Source organism: Pseudochaenichthys georgianus, chromosome 12 (genome assembly GCF_902827115.2).
Source record: "Pseudochaenichthys georgianus chromosome 12, fPseGeo1.2, whole genome shotgun sequence".
In the NCBI taxonomy this organism is placed as follows: domain Eukaryota; kingdom Metazoa; phylum Chordata; class Actinopteri; order Perciformes; family Channichthyidae; genus Pseudochaenichthys; species Pseudochaenichthys georgianus.
In genome coordinates, this window is record NC_047514.1 from 28,309,934 (window position 1) to 28,331,704 (window position 21,771).

The window sequence follows — 21,771 nt, forward strand, 5'->3', positions numbered from 1 at the left end:
AGACATTCAGTGTCCTTTTTTTAACAGAAGACCGTTGCTTGAAGCTGCAGCTAGACTGCAGAAGTATTATTTTTTTGTTTTTGAGGATGGAAAAATGTCACACACAGATATAGGGAGGCTATACCTATACAATTGATTAATCATGGTTTATAATTTCATGTCAATACGAAGAAGAAGAAAAGATGGCTGCACTGCAGTGTCAATCCTGTGGAGTTGGAGGTTATAAATCTCCAAAATAATGTTCAGCTGAAGTCTCAGCAAAACTCTCAACATTTCTGGAGCCTTGTAGACCCAGAAAACTATAAGAACATTCACCAAGCAGCACTGAACATGTCTGCTTTATGTGGTTCTGTATACAACCCTTTGTGAAGCAGCTTTTTCTGCATGTCATGAAATCTAAATACAGAACAAGACCGACTGATGAACATGTAAATGACTCTATTAGAGTGCACCTGAGTGGGTCCAGCATACACCTCTATGGTGGACTCCATGCAGTGCCAGTCATCTCACTAACTGTAAAAAAGAGTGAATGCACTTATTTTACACGTGCCATAAGATGCTTGCAAGGTGGTGATTAAGGCAATGTATTTACTATGTGGGCCATAATAATATGTGAGAAATTGTTGTTTTCTTGGACCTTGATGTGAAGTTAAGATTTTAGATAAGCTTTAGGTATTTCAATTTCACACAAAAGTAGCTTAATTCAACTGATGAGTGCTATGTGAATAAATGTAAGCGATGCGATGCAAGTAGCTCTTGGCCACTTTAATTTTTTCAAAGTAGCTCTCAGGTGGAGAAAGGTTGGAGACCCCTGTTCTAGGGAGATCGTCGACCGTAAATGTTTGAGCCCCCTCGATGAAACGTCAAGCTACCCCACAGCACCCCCAAAAGAAATCTCTGGCACTGCCACTGAGCCTGCAACCCCGTTTTGAAGAAATGTGCAGTGCCAAACAGGCTCATTGCAGCCACTAATGTGAGAGGACACACTTTTTTGCCAAATGTCAGCATTTTCTTTCTTTTCATTTTTTTGCACAGATTGCAAAGTGGCAAAGTATTATAACTTATTGTTCTAGCAAAGGGATTGCACAATTGTATAATGTATTTCTTTTTTTTGAGCACACAGACTTATGGAGCATTGTTTTATTATCACTGTTCTAGCAAAGGAATGCTCACGTTCATATTGATGTATTTTAATAAATGTTAACTTGGCCCATTACGTGACTATTTGTGTTGGGGGGGCCCGGCTTTTTTTTCTCCAAAGAAAAAGTTTGAGAACCATTGATCTAGGTTAATGGCTGACACAGAACAACGTAACAAAGAAACAAATCTAAGCTTTTGTATTGGTTGTAATGTACATGGATACATTTGAATGGTGTGACAATGTCCTCTTTGATTGGATTAAAATGTACATATTATTCCTGTTATGTTTGCCTGCTTTATTTTACCTAATGCAACATGAGCCTCTGTCGCTGCCTGTAGCCAATGAGATTGTCTTATCATCTCCTCAATTTGCAAAAATAACAAAATATACACAGCTAGATCAGATCGCGTTCTTTTTAGACGCGACTTTAGAGTAGAGGGGAATTATTGAAACGGGATGTAAAGTGTTCTGCGCAGGTTCTGCGGCATCCGCCGCTGCGAAAATGTGGGGCAGGACTGTAAAGTGGCGCCCCTGGTGTAGCGGCCTTTAGCTGCAGATAGTTGGAGAGATCTGAGACATTTCTGGGACCAAAGAAACTGAGTGTAGCCTTCTTCAGAGTAACCACGGACATGGAGAGGACATTGTATTCAGTTAGCAGGGTGTGCATCCGGAGTCCCAGTGAGGGTCAGTGCAGCCTGGTGAAGCCGGGTGAAGCCTGCACGGTTAGCATGGATGTATGATGTATAATAAGTTGGGAGCACAGGACACGCTGCAGGAGCCGGGAGGATGTGACGTGCAGCGTGCGGTCTCTTTAAACGCAGGGCGGAGAGTAGATTTCCGATCGTCCGTGAAGAGGTTTAGCTTCAGTGCTGCGTCTGTCCCATAGGTCTGTCCTCATCCTCTCAGCTGATCCGGAGATCCTCTGCTGGAACACTCCCTCCCTGCCTCCTCAGCTCAGCGCGGCACCATGGATTTCAACGTGAAAAAACTGGCTTCTGGAGCGGGGGTCTTCTTCACCCGAGCAGTGCAGGTAACCCGCATCCTCTCCCGCAGACACCGAGCAGCCCCGGTGGTCTGACGGTACTCTGACCGTACTCCGTCACACTGGAGCTGCATCCCGCGGCACGGGATCTAGCTGCGGGCCATCCTGCGATTTATCCAACACTCACAAAGCAGAATGTGTCGTTTTAGAGAACAAATGCAGGAACTCAGGTTGACTTGTATGTGATCGCGATGAGCAGGGCAGCTGTAAGCCGATAAGGGTCTGCCCAGCCTCGATCCATTATTGATGGCTGTCATCGAGCATGTGACAGCAGCAGACTGTCCTCAGGTCTGCACAACAGGATGCGAAAATATCATCCACCGTATGAGGTGTTCTTCAAGCCTGTCTCACCCAATAGCTACAACATACTTACACTTGATGCCTAACCCCTTAATAAGATGGCAATTTAATGTTTTCTTTATCACGATTCATTTGGATCCAATAATAGACATTAGGCCTTCACGTTATACACCAACATGAACCTATTTATGTGTATTCTGTTTTGTATTCAATAGTTCCCCTCTGGTTCAGTAGCCTGCCTCAGAGCAAAGAACCCTGGCAGACCTGTTCATCTTTAAAAATCCCTTAAATTATGGAGTAATCCTGGTTAACAGTGTTGGAAGAAGTACTCAGATCCTTCACTTCAGTAAAAGTACAAATAATATGGTCTTAAAATACTCCACTGCACGTTAACATCCCGATTTCAAATGTTGACTTCAGTATAAGTATAACAGTATTGGCATCAGAATCATGAGGTACAGAAGTATTAGTAACTCAGTTTCCTTGCACCTGCAGAATGGATATTTGTACCGTATCATATTGTTATGTTTATTAAATTATCCTGGTTTCATACACGTAACAGCATTTTGGTAGTGTGTCAATATAGGCCAATTTAGATGTCAAAATAGTACTTAAGTACATTATCACTGTGGCCTATAAGACATCCTAAATAAATACATGCACCAATCTGAAACCAGAGTTGTGAAGTTATTAATTAGAAATAACTTTGATGACAATTATTTAGTCTACTGCTGCAGGAGGTGTGTTTGATCAGTGAAATGTTGTAGAGCTGGGCTACACCTCACACAGCCACCATGTTTCTGAATGCAACCAGACCTCAACACACACTAGCAAGGGTGTTAGCTACTGGAGCTTCACTTCTGATCACACTCTGCAGTGTGTGATCGAAGTGGATCCATGAAAGCCACACATTCAGATTGCTTTTCCTGATGGTTGTCCCACGGCATTGTGGGAAACCCAGGAGAGGCAGAGGAAGTGTGCGAGTCATTCTTTTACATCCAGTCATACTGAGGGAGCAACAACAACAACAACAACAACAGATGATGGCTCTGCACAGCCGAACAGTTCTGCTTTCTGATGATCTTTATCCATGTCTATTCCTCCATGCCTGTAGCAAGACCCAGAGTAGAATCAGAACATCTTTATTGTCATCGTCCATGGGTATTTCTCTAACTGCAGTAATAGCAATAGGCTCAAATCAATGAAAGCAGAGGAAACAGCAATGACAATGCACTGCAATAATTACATTACATGTACCAATATTACAGGCTATAAACTTTTAATATACAAAACTACAAAAGTTTAAATATAACCATGTTTATAAATAGATGCAAAAAATAACCATAAATGCTAAAAATAAAAAATCGAAATGTATCCATGAATGTTCATAAATATTGGTTACAGTCTTTGAGGGTGGAGGTGTGTTTGTGTGTGTTCACAAACACATGATCAAACATCACCAACATACATTTGACCATTTCCTATATCTTGCCTTTTCTGTTGCCTCCTTGTGTTTTCCCTGGTAAAAATATACCATACTGGTGCGCTTATCCCACCACCACCTGTCTCCAATATATACAACCCACAACACATATACCCAGTGCCCAAAGGTGCCTTCAAAATAAAAGAATAAAAACGTCTAATTTAAAGAATAATAATAATAATAATACATTTACTATAAACAAAATGACAAGAAAACAAACGTTTAAATATTGAATAAAATAAAGCAATATATAGCTCCAACATAGACAAACAAAGTTCTGATGGGCTTTTTGTAAAGTATTTCAATCATTTGACTCTTTTGTGACTTTCATTTAATCGTTTATTTGGCAGGGACAATGCACATCAATGAACACTTAAAACATTCAAATGTGTCAAGCGTAACAGTGCCAGATTTAGCTTTGAGCTCATTTCCACCCGCAGTCCCTCACATAAAACATTTAAGAAATGGACATTTTACAAACATAGCAAAAACAAAATACATGATATGCAAAAAGTGCAAAAGAGCAAGAGCAGCATACACAAGTATTTATGACATGGTAATACAATATAGCAGCAACGACATGTAAAGTGCAGGAGAAGATACAAGTGCTGCCTAAAGTGCAGGAGGAGATACCCCTGTGTTAAAGTGCATGTAGCGGTGATCGCACGTCTGTCTGTTTCTCAACCATTCTTTGAGTTGACCTTTGAACCCATTGAGAGTGGGACGATCCGTGTCTCAGTTGGGAGGCTGTTCCACAACGAGCTGTCTTTAACGGAGAGGACATTTTGTCCAAAAGTGGTCCGTCTATGGTGGACCTCACAGTCTCCTCTGGTTTCTGACCGTTTCTGACCTAGTGCAGCGTCCAGTGTGTTTTCTGTGGATGAGTTCCCCTAATGGGGGGGGGCAGTCCATGTAAACATTTATAAATAAAACACGTACTTTTAAAAGACTTAAAAAGGTCAAAACTCAAGACATGGTGTTTCTCCAGGACGGCACAGAGGTGGTATGAATGTGGCTTTCTGTCAAACACCTGGATAGCTCTCTCGTACAGCTGTTCTCTGGGTTTCAGGTTTGTGGCTCAAGCGAACGACCAGTTTGTCAAACAGTACTCAATGTGGGATAGAATCACACAGTGGAGGTATGACTTTGCAGCATCGACAGTTATAAGAAAGGTCTGATTTGTTTAAAATGTTGCAAGTTGAATTTAATAGTAGTTGATGCTTTCTAAATGTGTTTCTTAAAAGTCAAGTTCGAGTCCAGTATGACTCCAAGATACTTGAACTGGGAGACTAGTTCTATTTCTGCTCCGTTTAAAAACACATTGGATCCTTCGATTTTGATTGGTCGTTTACTGAACATCGTACATAGCATACTGTTTTTTTTACATTTAACTGTAAGCAAATGTTGGTCAGCCAGTGTTGAACCTTGTCCAAAGCATTTGAGAGACGGCATGTGATTGTTTCAGTATTTTTCCAGTGTACAAAGATGACCGCATCATCGGCATAAATGTGTACATTCAAATCAGGACATACATTAGGCAAGTCATTAATGTACAGAGAAAACAGTAATGGTCCAAGAATGGAACCTTGTGGAACCCCAACAGGGTTCACAAGGTCGGGGGATTTGGTACCGTTGACCAAAACACACCGTTTTATGTTTGATAAGTAAGACTTAACACACTGTATTGAATCTGCCGAAGAATTGAAATGAGTCAGCTTTGTAAAGAGCACTTGGTGGTCAACAGTCAAAAGCCCTCCTGAGACCAAGGAAGACAGCACCTACATATGGGCTCGTGTCCAACATAGATTTAACCTTTTCCACAAAGACACAGTTCGCTGTCTCAGTGGAGTGGTGAGCACGAAAAGCAAACTGCATTGGGTCGAGTGGAGCGAAACCTTTATCTAAATGTTTGGTGATTAGTTTTGACACCCATTTCTCAGCTACCTTATGGCACATTTCCACTGCAGCGGGGTAGCCCCGTTTAAGCGTCCTCGCTCAGGCCTCGGGCTGCCTCGCTGGCCGTCCAAGGCCGTGTCGCATTTCCATTACAGTTTAGGACCTTGGGTAGCAACGCAGTGTAGGCGTAGCGATCGGCTTTTTTTTCACATTTCGAGTTGTTCGAGCTCCCGCTGGATTTTATCATCCCCAATGAGATGTAGGAACGTCGTCACCTCCTCGGTCGACCACGGTGTGCTTTTCTTTGACGTTGCCATTTTTGTAGCTCCTCCGTTTACAAAAATGCTGCAAGCTTGCTTCTAGATATATATGCAACGCTAGGGATGATCTCACGCGTGATCTTGTGACGATTCTCTCTGACCAATCAGCAGTCGAGAGTGTTGACGTCACTAGTTCAGCCCTGGCCTGATAGAACCACCATTTTATGGGGCTGGAAAAAGAGGGAAAAAGTACCCGCTAGCCGGTGCTACGCTATATGGAAAGGCCACCAACAACTGGCCTGGCCGCTTGAGGACGATTTAAGGACGCTTAAACGGGGCTACCCGCTGCAGTGGAAATGCGCCATTGGAGACACAGGGGAGGATGCTGATTGGTCTGTAGTTGGACATTATTGCCTTATCCCCAGATTTAAAGATCGGTGTCACCGTGGCCACCTTCCAGGATGATGGAACTTCCCTCGTGCTGATAGATTGATTCACTAGCATACTAATTGGTTTTATTAGACCGTCGATATGTGTCTTTATAAAGTTGGTTTCTAAATCATCTGCATCCCTAGCCTTAGAACCTTTTAACCCTAAGATTATATTGTTTACCTCCACCTCACCTTAGTTTTATCAACATTTAAAATAAGCTTAAGCTCAGAGAGCTGAGTCTGAATAATATTAAAAACAGCCTGCAATTTAACAACAGCCTCCTTAATGGAGGGACCTGCACAATACATCACGGTATCGTCAGCATAAAAATGTAAAATCGCTTCATCCACATTTTTACCTAAACTGTTGATATAGATGGAGAATAAAAGTGGACCTAAAACGTAGGGTTACATATGGTAACCCGTGTTATATAAGCACAGCGGAGCCCTCTACTGGACTCTATGGGTACTCCCCTGTATCCTATTCATGCACGCATTCCTTCACTGAGACCTCCCTAGACGTAGCCGGCCCCTGGGTGGGCCTACCTGAATGCGCGCGCATCCATCGCATAAGAGGCGGCCTCGCCCCTTCACTGCTAACCCTTTACTCTCTCTTCAGCTGAGTAGCATAGGGCAGCAGTGCTCCATGAGTAGAGGGCTCTGCTGCAATGCATTCGCAAAGCCAGCCTGCCAGGCGTTTCTTCGACAAAGCTTTTCCAGTTACCCCACCGCCGAAACACACAGCTGTTCTGTGCGTCTAAGGACAGCCGTGCGCTCTACGTAACATGCCAGCGCACACATCAGGCAGAGGAGGTGCAGTTTAGCTTCCCTCGCCCCACTATGGGGGAGATTAAAACCCCCCAACTGGATAGCCCTCGACCTGAACGCACTCCTTAGGCTCTTGGGCACAAAGGAGGGGTTCGGCCTGAGTGTCGCCCCGCTCTGGTCACCCCGGATGTTCAAACAACTCGGGTGCACCGACAGAGCGGTTAACTCAGACACTCTCTTGGCTGACGTTAAGGCAAGCAGCAACGCTGTCTTCCACCACAGTGCTTTCAGGGAGGAGAGCTCCAGAGGCTCAAATGGTCCTGTGACCAGCGCCTCGAGCACCAGCGGCAGGTCCCACTGCGGGGCAGAGTTTCGCACCATTGGGCGCAGCCTCCTGACCCCCCGCAAAAAACGCGATATCAGCGGCTGGGCAAAAACTGACCTGCCGCCAAATCCCTCATGGCAGGACGAGATGGCTGCTACATACACCTTCACTGTGGAATGAGCAAGCCCTCTGTCCACCAACAACTGTAAGTACGACAAAATAGATCCCAATTTACAAGATAGGGGCTCTTTTTTTTGCTCCTCACACCATCGCCGGAATCCCAGCCACTTTGGCCTGTAACAGGCTGTGGTGGATCCCGCTCTAGCTGCCTGGATAGACTGAATCAGACTATCACTAACACTATGTGATGAAAAGGTGCTATATAAATAAACTTGCCTTGCCTTGCCTATCAGACAATCCCTCCCGCCTCAGCCTCTCCCCTCAGGAGCCAAGCCTGGAGGGGGTGGCCCAGCGTGGGAAACGCCCCGATTGCACCTGCCGCCTAGGAGATTACCCCCCAAACCTTCATCTGTGTCATCTCTGAGTACCACGGCGCCCCTACGCGATCCGGCGCTACTAGGATGATTGACAGACGTTCCCGCCTCACTCTCCTCAGGAGAGGGAGAATGAGATGTAACGGTGGAAAGGCGTGAAGCAGCTTCTTTGGCCATGGCTCGTGTGCAAACGCGTCCACCCCCAAAGGAGGGTCGTCGCTCAGAGCCATGGAGAACCACAGTGCGCAGTGGGTGTTGCGCCGGCTGGCGAACAGATAAGATATACTGTATTGTCCCCGTAAGGAAATTTGTTCTGGACTCCGTCCTGCAGTTCAGCATACATGTACATATACAAACATAGTGGACATTAAGAGACATACACATATCATCATTCATCCACCGTTTGAACAAACACAATACACAGAAGCACATACTGACAATGGGGGACCTATTGCACTACCCTCATGGCCAACATTTAAAAAGTACATTTCATTACATTTGACTACATTTCATTTCATGTGAATGTTAAGAAGCTTAATGGACGTAGGTAGGACTGAGTGCTTATAGCAGTTCAGCCTGCTCTTGGGAACCCTGAATCTTCTACCAGAAGGTAGGAGCTGGAATTCTGGGTGGAGTATGTGGGTGGGATCAGACACCATTTTGTTTGCCTGTCTGATAACGGACTGCTCGTATATGTTTTGGAGAGATGGGTGTTTTTTAACCCCCATAATTTTCATAGCAGTCTGTACCAGGAGAGCGATCTGTGACTTTGACCGCACTGTGAAGTTACCATACCAGGCAGTGATACCATACCTCATGATGCTCTCCAACACTGCATGATAGAACAGTAACATGAACTTCTGGTCGACTCCGAAAGCCCGGAGTCGACGCAGAAAGTACAATCGCTGTTGAAGTCGAGAGCACAGACCTTGAACATGCGCCTTCCAGCTGAGTGTATTATCCAGATGGACACCAAGGTACTTATAGGAGCTCACCTGAGTTATGGGTTCATTGTGGATAAACACCGGCCTAAGGTCACCCACTGCCTTTGGGTCCCACACCATCTCCTCAGTCTTCTTCACATTCAGCACTAGATGGTTAAAGTCACACCACTGCACAAACCTCTCTATTTCAGAGTGATAAGCCGATGAACTGCTGCCCCTGTGCATTAAGCCAAGGATGGCTGTATCATCTGAGAATTTGATGATATAATTCTCCGGGTGGATTCTCGTACATTCGTTCGTGTACACTGTGAAGAGGCCAGAGGAGCTCACACAACCCTGGGGGGCTCCTGTACTGATGGTCCGGGGCTCTGAGAGGGCATTGTTGACCCTGATTGCTGAGTGCGATTGGTTAAAAACGAAAAATACCATTTCAAGATAAAAGGATTTATACTGATCTTTATCAGTTTTGGAAGCAAGATGTGAGGCTGCAGTGTGTTAAAAGCCGAGCTGAAATACACAAACAGTAGGCGTACATATGCCTTAGGGCAGGGGTGCCCAACCAGTCGATCGCGGGGAGATTCCCAATCAATCGCGAGATGTGTCTAAAAATAGAACAACAATATTCTGTTATGTCCCATAACATAATCTTCCTGTGCCAGAATAATGCACTTGAACGCATCAAAGCTTTGTGATTGGCCGGCATGACCCCATGTGTGGGGGCGTGGCTGGTGGGCAGTGGGCACTATTTCGCTGACATTGTCCGTGTCAACAGGAGTGACAGTCCGCACACACAAGACCGCAATTATGGCAGAAGCAAAAAAGCCCAAAATATATAATTTTCACTCCGAGTGGGAGGATGATTATTTTAGTATCTATTCCAATTCAAAGTCCATCTGTCTCGTCTGCAATGCGAGCGTGGCTTTATCGAAAAAGGGTCATTTAGGAGCGGCATTTCAAAACAGTGCACAAACGCTACGAGACGGAATTCCCTCCTAATTCTGCCCTACGCTCCAAAAGGGGAGGGGCCTGAGAGGACAGCTAAATGCACAGCAGTCCATTTTCACCAGGCCCAACAACAAGAGCAAGGCTCCTAACAGAGCATCTTATCGTGTCAGTCACGTTCTTGCGAAACACATGAAGTCTTTCAAAGACGGCGAAGTTGTGAAAGAAGCATTCCTGGAGGCTGCCGACGCGCTTTTTGGGGGACAGCAAAAATAACAGTAGCAGGTTGTTGAGATAATAAAAACTCAAGTTAGATACCGTTATTAATCTGCTGTAAGTTTTAGTTTGTTATAATTATTGTACAAAATGGTATAAGAATGCAAACTTAAATTGATTATAGTCTATTATCAATTCAGGTTAAGAAGCTAGTGTTGCTTGCATCCTATTTTAAAGGCATTTCTTTTTATACACAGATTCCTGTGTAGCTTCAGGTCTGAGTTGTCTTATTAGTAAGCCTAATTTATACTTTTGTAGCAACACTATTTTATATAATGGCAAAGAAAGGGTTCAGAGTATTTTCTTTTTTTCCTGTGTCACATGTGGCAGCACTGTTCAATGTTTCTTGAAGACATTACCCACTGTAGTGACGTGTGAATAAACTCCAACTCTGTATCAACAACTCTGTTGTGTAACTTCAGTTAAATACTTGTATGTGTTTAGATTAGAAGGTAAAGGATCTGCAGTATTTTATGAAGTATTAATCGTACAAAGGTCAGTTTTATACAAGTCGTGTGTATTTAGGTAGTAGGCTGTCAGTAACGGAGCGTCCACACTACAGCTTAAAAAAAAGCTTGGAGCTGGGCGTGTCTGGAGCTTGGGGATTTTATTCAAGCAAACGACCAACAACCAATCACATGAATCTCCCGCCCCCGACATACAAAGCAAAAAACCCCGGGGATTTTATGCGAGCAATATATATATATATAAATATAAACTCCTCAAACAGGCGAAAACCTAACATGCCTGGTTCCTCCGGTTTGTATCCCGGGAGGTGAAGAGGGTCTGGTCATACAAAACCGGGTGATTTGCTACGGCGATAGTTAGTTTCTCCTCTGACTTTTTTTGAAATTTAGAAATGAACGGCGGGATATCTCTCCCAGCTTAGACGCGGTTTGATTGGCTACGGCTTGAGCTGTCAGATTTTCAGAAACGGGATTTGATTGGCTGGCGCTGGCTAATGTTCAACTTCTGACGCCGGAGACGGCGGAGACGGACCGCTATGCTACCCACAATTCAGTTCGGCGAAAAAGCGAGGCAACGTGACGTCACCCCATTCAAAGTGAATGGGCAGATTGGAGTTGTCGACGCTGTCGACGCTGTAGTGTGGACGGGCCGTAATGGCTACGCCTCTCTATTTGGACTGGTAGATCTCGGCAGACTGGCAACTTTAAAAGTAGCTCTCCGTTCAAAAAAGGTTGGGCACCCCTGTCTTAGGGTCTTCCAGGTGTTTAGTGACCAGGTGTGTGATGCTATTTAGAGCATCGTCTGTGCCACGCCCTTGCTTGTAGGCAAACTGAAAAGGGTCTAAATGTACATCAACCTCTTTCTGTAGCAGCGGCACCAGGATCCTCTCATGACGATGGATGTCAATGCAACAGGCCTAAAACCATTGTTTACCTTTGGACAAGGTTTTTTGGGGAGAGGTTTTATTATTGATTTGTTCCAGAGGGTGGGGATGGTGTGAAGATCCACAGATTTTTGAAATATGGGACACCATGCTGATGTCAGTTCTTCTGCAAATGTCTTGAGGAGGAATGCAGAGATGCCATCCGGCCCTGTGGCCTTCTTAGTACAGGTGTGTTTAAAAAGTGATCGGACCTTTAAAGGGTCAATCGCCACCCTTTCGTCCTGGTCAGTAGCAGGGATTGTCTCTACGATGTCTGTACATTCAGAGGAGAAGTCCTGGGTTTCAAATCTCATGAAAAAGTCATTCAGTCATTTGCTTTTTGCAGGTCATCAGAGGTACAGATTTCTTTTTAGCTGGAGTCATATTTGTGATTGCCTTCATAGTGTCCCAAAGTTCCTTGGAGTTCATTGTAGAAAAGTTCTGTTCAATAATGTCCTTATGTCTCCTTCTAGCTTCTCTGAGCATGTGGTTGAGCTCCTTTTGCACACATTTCAGTTGCGTTTCATCCCGGTTTTAAAAAGCTATATTTGTACGATTGGTGCAGTCCTTAACCTCTTTAGTTATGTATGGTTTGTTGTTGGGGTACACAGTTATTTCTTTCTGAGGTATCACATTGTCAACACAGAATTGTATAGTCGGTTACCGTCTCAGTAGCAGTATCCACGTCCATCTCATGAAGGATGCTCCACTCAGTAGAGAGAAAGCATCCTTTAAGAGACTCTATGCTGTCACTAGTCCAAACCTTCACAGTCTTGGTCTGTGCTTCCCTTCAGAACCGTTTTGTAGCTAGGTGTTAGATGAACAGTGTTATGGTCTGAGTTCGAAAGCGGGGGTTTGGCTCTACTCACTATGCGTTGTTCACATTTCCGTAACATTTGTCTAGAATTGTATCTTCCCGGGACTCACATGTAACGTATTGTTGAAAACCGGGTAGTGACAGTTCAAGTTTGCAATGATTAAAGTCCCCTAGAATAAAAAGCGGAGCGTCAGGAGTGTGTCGTAGCCGCTGGTGAACACAGTCAGTGATTTGAGCTGCTGCACTTGCTGCGTTCCCGCTGGGTGGAATATAAACCGTGCAGAGAATGATATTCCCAAACTCTTTAGGCAGGTACAGGGGTCTCAGGCTCACGCACATAAGTCCAACGTCGGGGCTGCAGATAGTCTTACGCAAAGTGTGTTGTCTGCACCACTTGTCATTGATAAATACACGGATGCCCCCACCTTTGCCTTTCCCCGACGTTTCACTCCTGCCCGAGCGGATGAGTGAAAAACCCTCCAGTTCACACAGTCGGGAATATCCTGATGAAGCCATGTCTCACAAAACACCATAATAGACGACTCACGGTACTCGAAACAGGCTGTAGCGTTGATCCGCAGCTCTTCCATTTCCCTCCGTAGCGACCTCACATTACTGAGTGTCTTGGAGGGTAAAGGCGGCCTGTTGCCTCTCCGTCTGAGGCGCTGCCGTACTCCTCCCCTCCTTCCCCTTGTACTGAGACGTCTCCTCGGAGCCGTAGATCGTATGTCCTCCGGCAGGTTGGGGGTGGGAAGCTTCCCACAGCACGGAGGGCCAGCAGTGCGTCTCTGGTGTATGACAGGGCCAAGTTGTTTCCTCCCCGTAATGTTTGGCATGGTGGAAAAAGTTCACAGATAAAGAGTGCCAGTTGAAGTTTCGCAAGGGTCGTCATTGTACCAACATACACACACAGTCTCTTGATTAAAGCGTGTGGTTTAAATCAAGGACGGAACATTTAACCAGACATAAATACACAAACACTGCAGCACACGACAGGAGCCCGGGTCGCAGCAGTGCCTACTTCCGGTATGCATGGGTCCACCTCTGCTGTCACGAACCGGGCCCAGATCCGCTTCACCTCCTCTGGGTGAAGCGCTCACTCGTCTGGCAGGGGTCCATCCCTCGACATGAGGTCGGCCCCCCTGTTCTACAGACCCGAAATGTGGAGGGCTCTCAGGGATAATATCACCTCCGCAGCCCATAACCACAATTCCTCCGCTATGGTCAACAGAGCGGCGGAGCGGACTCCGCCCTGTCTGTTGATATAAGCCACTGTGGTGCTGTTGTCGCTCCTGACCATTACATGCCTCCCCTGGAGTAAGGGTTTGAAATGTTGGAGGACTAACACTACTGCCAGTAGCTCCAGGAGGTTGCTGTGCTGCGTCTCTGTTAGAGATCCTGTTCCGGATGCATCCGTGAACACTGAGATGTTCATGTGGGAGATCACCTGTCCCAGCGGGGACCCCCTCTGGAGGTGATCCGGAGGGGGGGGATGGTCACCAGCTGCCGTTTGTGTCTTTTGAGATCTCAACGCAGGCTGGAGAACCACCTCTTCAGGCGGCGCATATGCAGTGATCCCAGTGGGACCACAACGTCAGCCGCCGCCATGAGACCCAGGGTCTGCATAACAGATAAAGCTGTCACTGTTGCCCCCTGTCGCAGTCTGCAAACTGCCCACAGCAAGGATGCCTGTCTGCTCTCTGACAGGGTGGCGCGTAGCCTGCCTGCATCGAGCACCACTCTCAAATACAACACCTGTTGTTGAGGCAAATCCTAACTTGGTTAGATGCCGGACCAATTGAGCCGTGTAACACATTGCCCGTTCCCTGGCCATAACTATGAGGTCGTCCAGATAAAAGAGAACTCTCATGCCCCGGCTGCGCACCAAGGTCTGAACCTCTGCTGAGAGAAAACCTATCTCCCTTCGGGATGATAGCTTCGCCTCTCTTATGCCTGTAAACGGGAGAGGGGTGCTGGAAAGCTGGAGTGAGTAACCCTGTTTCAGCGTCCTGTCCATCCACTCCGTTAACAGGCAGCTGCGTTTCCACTCTCCGTCACACTGCGTCAGGGGATGTGCCATCAATTGTGGGGCCCCAGCAATAAAGCTGTGACATTTCCTGGTGACCCGTCCTGCCGCAAATGTTCCCGTGAAGAGACATTTTGCCCATGGAGGGTCGACACGGAAAGGGCCGACTCTCTACTGAGGTCTTTGAACGCAGCAGGGCGCACTGCCTCTGGAGTGCACGCTCTGCCATGATGTTTTCACCCAAACAGTGAAAAACATCAAGTGGAGTCTTCACACTAGGCATTAATCGTTTCTTAACCCTGTTACGCCTGCCATAATGTCCCTGTACCCGCATGGCAAGGTTTATCACTATCACCCGCACATGCGCACTAGCTGCCTCCTTTACTGGAGTTGCAACCTGGGCAGCGGGTGGGGAAACTGTACTGACAGCATTACGTGGCTGTGTGGGTGTTTGAAAAACAGAGACACTCAAACTGGAATACAATTTATCACTTTTATTGGCAAAAGATGATGTCTCAATAAAAGGATCCTAACCACACGTGACGCGACATAGGGAGGCTGTGGCTCAGTGGGTAGTGTGCTGGACCTCGAATCAGGGTCCTGCTGTCTGTCAGGGTTCTGCTGTCTGTCAGGGTCCTGCTGTCTGTCAGGGTCCTGCTGTCTGTCAGGGTTCTGCTGTCTGTCAGGGTCCTGCTGTCTGTCAGGGTCCTGCTGTCTGTCAGGGTCCTGCTGTCTGTCAGGGTCCTGCTGTCTGTCAGGGTTCTGCTGTCTGTCAGGGTCCTGCTGTCTGTCAGGGTCCTGCTGTCTGTCAGGGTCCTGCTGTCTGTCAGGGTTCTGCTGTCTGTCAGGGTCCTGCTGTCTGTCAGGGTCCTGCTGTCTGTCAGGGTCCTGCTGTCTGTCAGGGTCCTGCTGTCTGTCAGGGTTCTGCTGTCTGTCAGGGTTCTGCTGTCTGTCAGGGTCCTGCTGTCTGTCAGGGTCCTGCTGTCTGTCAGGGTTCTGCTGTCTGTCAGGGTTCTGCTGTCTGTCAGGGTCCTGCTGTCTGTCAGGGTCCTGCTGTCTGTCAGGGTCCTGCTGTCTGTCAGGGTTCTGCTGTCAGTCAGACCATGGATGTATAATAAGAACTGGATACAGCGTGGGAGGCGGGCCTCGTTCATTCCTATGAGAGTTGCTCATTGGCGCATGAAGACAAAATGGCCCAACTTTTGAGAGGGCGAAACGTCACGAAAGTAAAAATGATCCAACGATGTACAGACGTCTCTTTCCCAATGTTAGACAATGGGAAAAAGTATTTCCGGGCCCAGCGACTGACACGGAAGTGTAGTACCGCCGTTTGGCCACAAAGAATATTTTCCTCAGAGTCCGGCGCACTTCCTGGGGGCTTGAGTCAGACCAGCAGAGAGGAGACGGAGCACTTCCTGTCTGACACCTCAGAGCTTTGTTTTGTTATGAATCACAACGTTTACAGGCAAAATAGTTTATTTTATCATTTATTGCACAGTTCATATTTGGATTTGGTGAGAACAAATGGCTATTGATCAGTCATGAGGCTCTACTAAATTGCTTCTGCCATATGTGTTTATATGAGTAGCTGAACTGTGCTCGGTGCATTGCCTTTAATGTAGATGTAAGATATGAAGTAGTTGTTGGTGTGGTGATCAAACGGAGAACACTGAAGTTGGTCAGGGCATTCAGTGCACTGTCTGTGGAAGAAGGGCTGCTACATTTCATTATGCTTCACTCATAAGTTGGCATTTATTTATGTCTATAAATGAGCAATAGTTCACTTGATCCATACTAAAGCTGTTTGCACATCATACTGTGGTTTCTTATCCAGTCCTGAATCCTGCTCAGCTGTCCATCTGCACGTTCCATCACCTGTCACCAACACATAACAAATATAATGGCCTCTACATGTGTGTCTTATCCACACACAGGCCAATCTAAATACATACACAGACATGCATGCCAACTGCATGTGCACATATATGCATTCAATATCCTTGGAAATACAACCATAAAGAAACCTTTGCATGCACACATGCTTATCAATAACCTCTGGAAATTAAATATGTCTGCACTAAAATGCAACTTATAAATTGACCTGGCTGTTATATTAGCAATATTTTTTACTGATGGATAAGTATATGTGTTTATGTAAGGAAATTTAAAAAATACATGATTGAAAAATGATAAGGCAGTAGAGACACATTTACTTAGGAATGATCAGTATTCAGGTTGAGATTATTATTTGTACCCGTAGGTCAATTTGATTTGCAGATAAAAGACAAGGGATCCATTCTGACACTCATTCTAAACCAACACAGACAACAGACACATCTCTAAAAAAGTACCTCCTGCTCCATCATATTTATAAACATTTAAAAACCACTTGTACAAACATGAGCCATCAAGAAAGTGGATTAATAAATACAAATGGCTTCCATAGCATCTGTGCGACGCTGCTACGACCTATTAACTTGTGCAATGGCTGCTGGAACAAAGCTGTTTGTAAACGCTTAGGGTCAACCCCTCCGGCCCGCAGGAAGAATCTTAAACTCTGAGTGCACTCTGGGGGGTCATCGTCCAGTTGGAGCTGGATACCCGCTGGTGCTGCCGGAGGTTCAGGGTCACCAGGTTTAGCTGTGGCTCACCAATCAGTCCACAGCTAACCAAACCATAACCTGTGTGTGTGTCTCTCAGTTCACAGAGGAGAAGCTGGGCCAGGCTGAGAAGACGGAGCTGGACCCTCACCTGGAGAACCTGATCAGCCGGGCCGACAGCACCAAGAACTGGACCGAGAAGATCCTGAGACAGACCGAGGTGCTGCTGCAGCCCAACCCGAGTAAGAGAGGAAGCACAGCCGTGAAACTCAGGCTACACCTGCTGTGGTGTATTTTATGTACAAAACAACAACAAAATGATTATTTGTTTGATTTGATAATTTCTCATGGAATTCATATTTGTGATCAAATCACAACATATACACCTCCTTCTCAGATCTGCTTTTAATATGTTATTAATATTGTGTTTTTTTTAACCGTGCTTTTATTTTACTTATGTATTTTAACCTCATTATTATTATTATCAAGTTGGCACAGTGTTACAAATGTTCCACAAAACCAACCAATCGGAGAACTCGAGAAGGTCCGTTCTGATTGGCTGCTTTCTCCAATCATATCTTCTATCTGAGATACGGAAAGAAAGGGATTTTAGGTTGCCATCAAGTTTGGCCAGTTTAATACATGTCTAATGTTAAATAAATAAAATCCATTCATAGTTAAGAATTAGATATTAATTATTAATGCCATAAATGATTGCTTATTTACAGTTTCTTATTTCTCCAGCATGATAGCTGTCAAACACAAGTTAAATCCATTTCTCACTTAATCTAGGAATGTACTTAACCCACTAAAAGGATTTCTTCTTAAATAATCGTGGAATGACGTTGTGATAACAATAACTCATCTCTCTCGTTCAGATGAATGTGGGCGTTTTTTTTTTTTACTTCTTTGCGAAACGTGTCAAATGCCCTCTACTTAGGTTGGCGTACGTAGCTCATAATCTATCATACTGGATAAATAAGAAACTGTAAATGTATTCAATCATTTATGGCATTAATAATTGATATCTATTTCTTAACTGTGAATGGTTTTCATTTATTTAACATTAGAAATGTATTAGTCTGGCCAAACTTGATGGCAACTTAAAATCCCTCTCTTTCCGTATCTCAGATATAGAAGATATGATTGGAGACGAAACAGCAAATCAGAATTGACCTTCTCGCGTTCTCCGATTGGTTGGTTTTGTGGCACATTTGTAACGCTGTGCCAACTTGAGCGAGCACGCAGGCAAACCTGAGCGCACACAGGGTGGGGAGGTTGAGAGAGGGGGAGAGAGGGAGGGGAAGGAAGAGAGAGAGAGCGGGAGGGAGAGGAAGGGGAAGGGAGAGAGAGAGCGGGAGGGAGAGAGAGGGAGAGCGGGAGGGAGGAAGGGGAAGGGAGAGAGAGAGAGTGGGAGGGGAGGAAGGGGAAGGGAGAGAGAGAGAGAGAGGGAGAGGAAGGGAGAGAGAGAGCGGGAGGGGAGAGAGAGGGAGAGCGCGTGCAGCGGTCTGCTTGCACACGGAGCAGGAGTTTGGAAGAGGGCTTAGAGTCAGTGTGCTTGCAAAATAATTTGTATGTGCTCAAAACTGTTAAATTGCGCGCTCAGGATAGAGGCACAACAATAACACCAGAGTCATGGTGCTACTTTAAACTGTGACGGACTGTAGTAGCATGGCTCTCCGTGATGTCTAACTTTGACCTTTGTGTTTTCTCACTTCCATGCTGCAGTGGACCACACGGGTAAGTCTGTGTGTGAGGACACTGCACTCGCCACACTGAGCCTCCCTTCCTTAAGAGTGCAGCTCACTGTGGCATATCGACCTGCAGCGTGGCGCCCAGCCCTCATTTACAAAACATACTGTTTCACATGTTAACACGAAAATGATAGTTAACCCATAACTAAGAACCTTTTCATTGATTGGTAACGGGACGGGTGAAGTGTATATGTGAGAGAAATGAATTACTGAGGAGCAGGAAGACACCTGTAAACGCTTTCTGATTGGCTGCAGCAAACACTGCCTTCATGGTTCCATTCTAAAAATAAGCTGTGCTAGTATCACTAAGATTAATATCTTATAAAGGCTAGCATAAAGTAAAGGCTGGACGTGGACACATTCATGGGAATGCTGAGTTCAGCATACCGTCATGTTGCATAATGTCCACAGCACAATATTAAGCCCTCTTTTTAAGCCTCAAGGACCCTTCTTAGGACACTCTGCCTCCAACACCAGCACCTCATTTTAATGTATAGTAAATAGGAATGTTTTAATATAACTGATATTTTAATGGGCCCAAGCCATTGGAAGAACAAACCATTCTGCACTTCATCTGCAACGTCGCTCTATTCTGAATCTGAATGTTTCACCTCATGTGTTCAGTCTCACAATGATCTCTGTCCCCTTTGCTCCAGGTGCTCGGATAGAGGAGTTCATCTATGATAAGCTGGATAAGAAGCTCCCCTCCAGAACCACCAACCCCGAGCTGCTGGGCCAGTACATGCTGGAGGCCGCCAACGATTTTGGCCCCGGGACCCCGTACGGTCAGTGTGCTGCCACTCAAACTCATGTTGCTGCTCGTGTGTGCTTTGTGTTCATGAAGTACTTGATAGTTGTTAAAGGTCACCTATTATGAAATGATGTCTTTTATACATAAATATGTGTCCATCTCTAAAAATGGAGGTACAACAGAGCTGATCCAGATTTGCTGCAGTCATGACGACATTACTAAAATGTGGGCTGGCTTTACGTTGAACACCTGGAAACGTCCCGTCCACGTCCCAACCTATCGTTCCCTATCAGAAACATCGCTGCGTCTTAGTCCCTCCCACCAGGGATGCATGGAGAGACGCAAGGAAACCACGAGAAGTGAGAAGAAGCAAGGAAATGTGTTTTAAGAGCAATGAGACGTCCTTTCCTCGGAGCGTCACGTGAAGCGACGTCCGTATGTGATGACGCCGCACAGCTGATCGTCTGACGCACACAAACAATCCCCCCCTCCCCACATGCTGTTGTAGACCCAAATAAAAATAAAATAAGAACTCATTTTCAAAAACAGATAAAAGCCATTCTTAAAATGTATACACAAACACTAGTTTAATATTTCTTTGAGTGCGCAATAGAAAGAAAACTAGAAAATGCATTTCTTGCAGAAAATGCGTGCGAATGCTGGAAACTGTGAACATTTATGGCTGAATTTAGCTGAAAATGCAGAAAAAGCTGAATATGTTATTAGCTGAATAGTAGCTGCTTTTAGCTAAAAAAATGCAGAAAAAGCTTAATATTTAAAAGAAAAGGTTTAAAAAAAGGTGTAAACAACTACTTATAGCCCCAATGTCCTGAAATAGCTGAATAATGTAATAGTTGAATGGTTTATAGCTGAAATGAGGCTGAAGGAGTTAGATATTAGCTGTAAGTAGTAGTGAATGAATGTTTACAAACACCTGTGTGTGTAAACCCAGAGATCAAAGTTTAACATGATGACGACTTAAGACCATTTACCAAATGCAGAGAGAGAGAGAGAAATTCAGTGTGTGTGGTAGATAGCTGTTCAGTGTGTGTGGTAGAGAGAGAGAGAGTGTGTGTGTGTGTGTGTGTGTGTGTGTGTGTGTGTGTGTGTGTGTGTGTGTGTGTGTGTGTGTGTGTGTGTTTGAAAGAGTGTGTGTGTGTGTGTGTGTGTGTGTGTGTGTGTGTGTGTGTGTTTGAAAGAGTGTGTGTGTGTGTGTTTGAGAGTGTGTGTGTGAGTCTGTCTGTTAGTGTGTGTGTGTGTTTGAAAGAGTGTGTGTGTGTTTGAGAGTGTGTGTGTCTGTCTGTCTGTGTGTGTGTCTGTGTTTGAGAGAGTGTGTGTGTGTGTGTGTGTGTGTGTCTCTGTGTTTGAGAGAGAGAAAGTGTGTGTGTGTGTGTCTGTGTTTGAGAGTGTGTGTGTCTGTCTGTGTGTGTGTCTGTGTTTGAAAGAGTGTGTGTGTGTGTGTGTGAGTGTGTGAGAGAGAGAGTGTGTGTCTCTGAGATGTCTTCACAGCTGGACTGTTGAAGTCTGCTGCATGGCAGTTGGAGTGATGACATCATCGTGTTCCATGACACAGGTGTTTCTATTTGAGCTAACGAGCTCTGTAGAGATCACAGGTTTCCATTGTTCTGAATGAGAGATGAACTTCTTACATGTGAACGTTTTGTGGAAGAACCGTAACAGATATCTGTGAAATTTCAAAACGTGAAGCATGTCAAGGAAGTTCAGTATCTGAAGTGTAATTTTTGTGTAGTTTTGGGTTAATAATGTGGCCTTTTTGGCAGTTTAACTAAAGGTGTGCGGCTGCTACCGTGAGGAAATATCTGCCTGAAATTACAATGGGCTTCAATGGAGGAATGTTGAACGTTTTTGTCACTTAATGCCCTCAAGAGGCATTTTGTTTAATATGTTTTCTTAATGTTTTCTTATTTTCCAAGCTAGGAGAGGTTTTCCTACGTTTTCCATGAAAAAATATGTCTGAGGAGTGTAGGGTTTGGGAATTATGGCAAGTTTAAAACATTTTTGGGGGAGAATTTCAGGCACCGCTGCACTCTGTTTTGAGATCAAAGCACTCTAGAGTTAATGAGCTGCTCCATCCACTCCAATGTTAAGATCTGGAAAAAGCCTCTCTGCT

At 45.2% G+C, this 21,771-nt stretch overlaps 1 protein-coding gene across 4 annotated transcripts in view; it reads left to right on the forward strand.

Moving 5' to 3' along the window:
* The first annotated feature begins 1,590 nt into the window (after positions 1-1,590).
* The window catches only part of sh3glb2b (SH3-domain GRB2-like endophilin B2b), a 56,880-nt gene continuing 36,699 nt past the window's right edge, over positions 1,591-21,771 (forward strand). For 2 of the 4 annotated variants that reach the window (XM_034096478.2, XM_034096476.2), the window contains exons 1-4: positions 1,591-2,171; positions 17,236-17,377; positions 18,864-18,875; positions 19,546-19,674. In XM_034096478.2, coding sequence (XP_033952369.1) covers positions 2,109-2,171; positions 17,236-17,377; positions 18,864-18,875; positions 19,546-19,674 — 346 coding nt within the window. In that variant the 5' untranslated portion in view covers positions 1,591-2,108. The remainder of the gene's footprint in view (positions 2,172-17,235; positions 17,378-18,863; positions 18,876-19,545; positions 19,675-21,771) is intronic. The other 2 variants (XM_034096477.2, XM_034096479.2) reach the window with 2 other exon arrangements.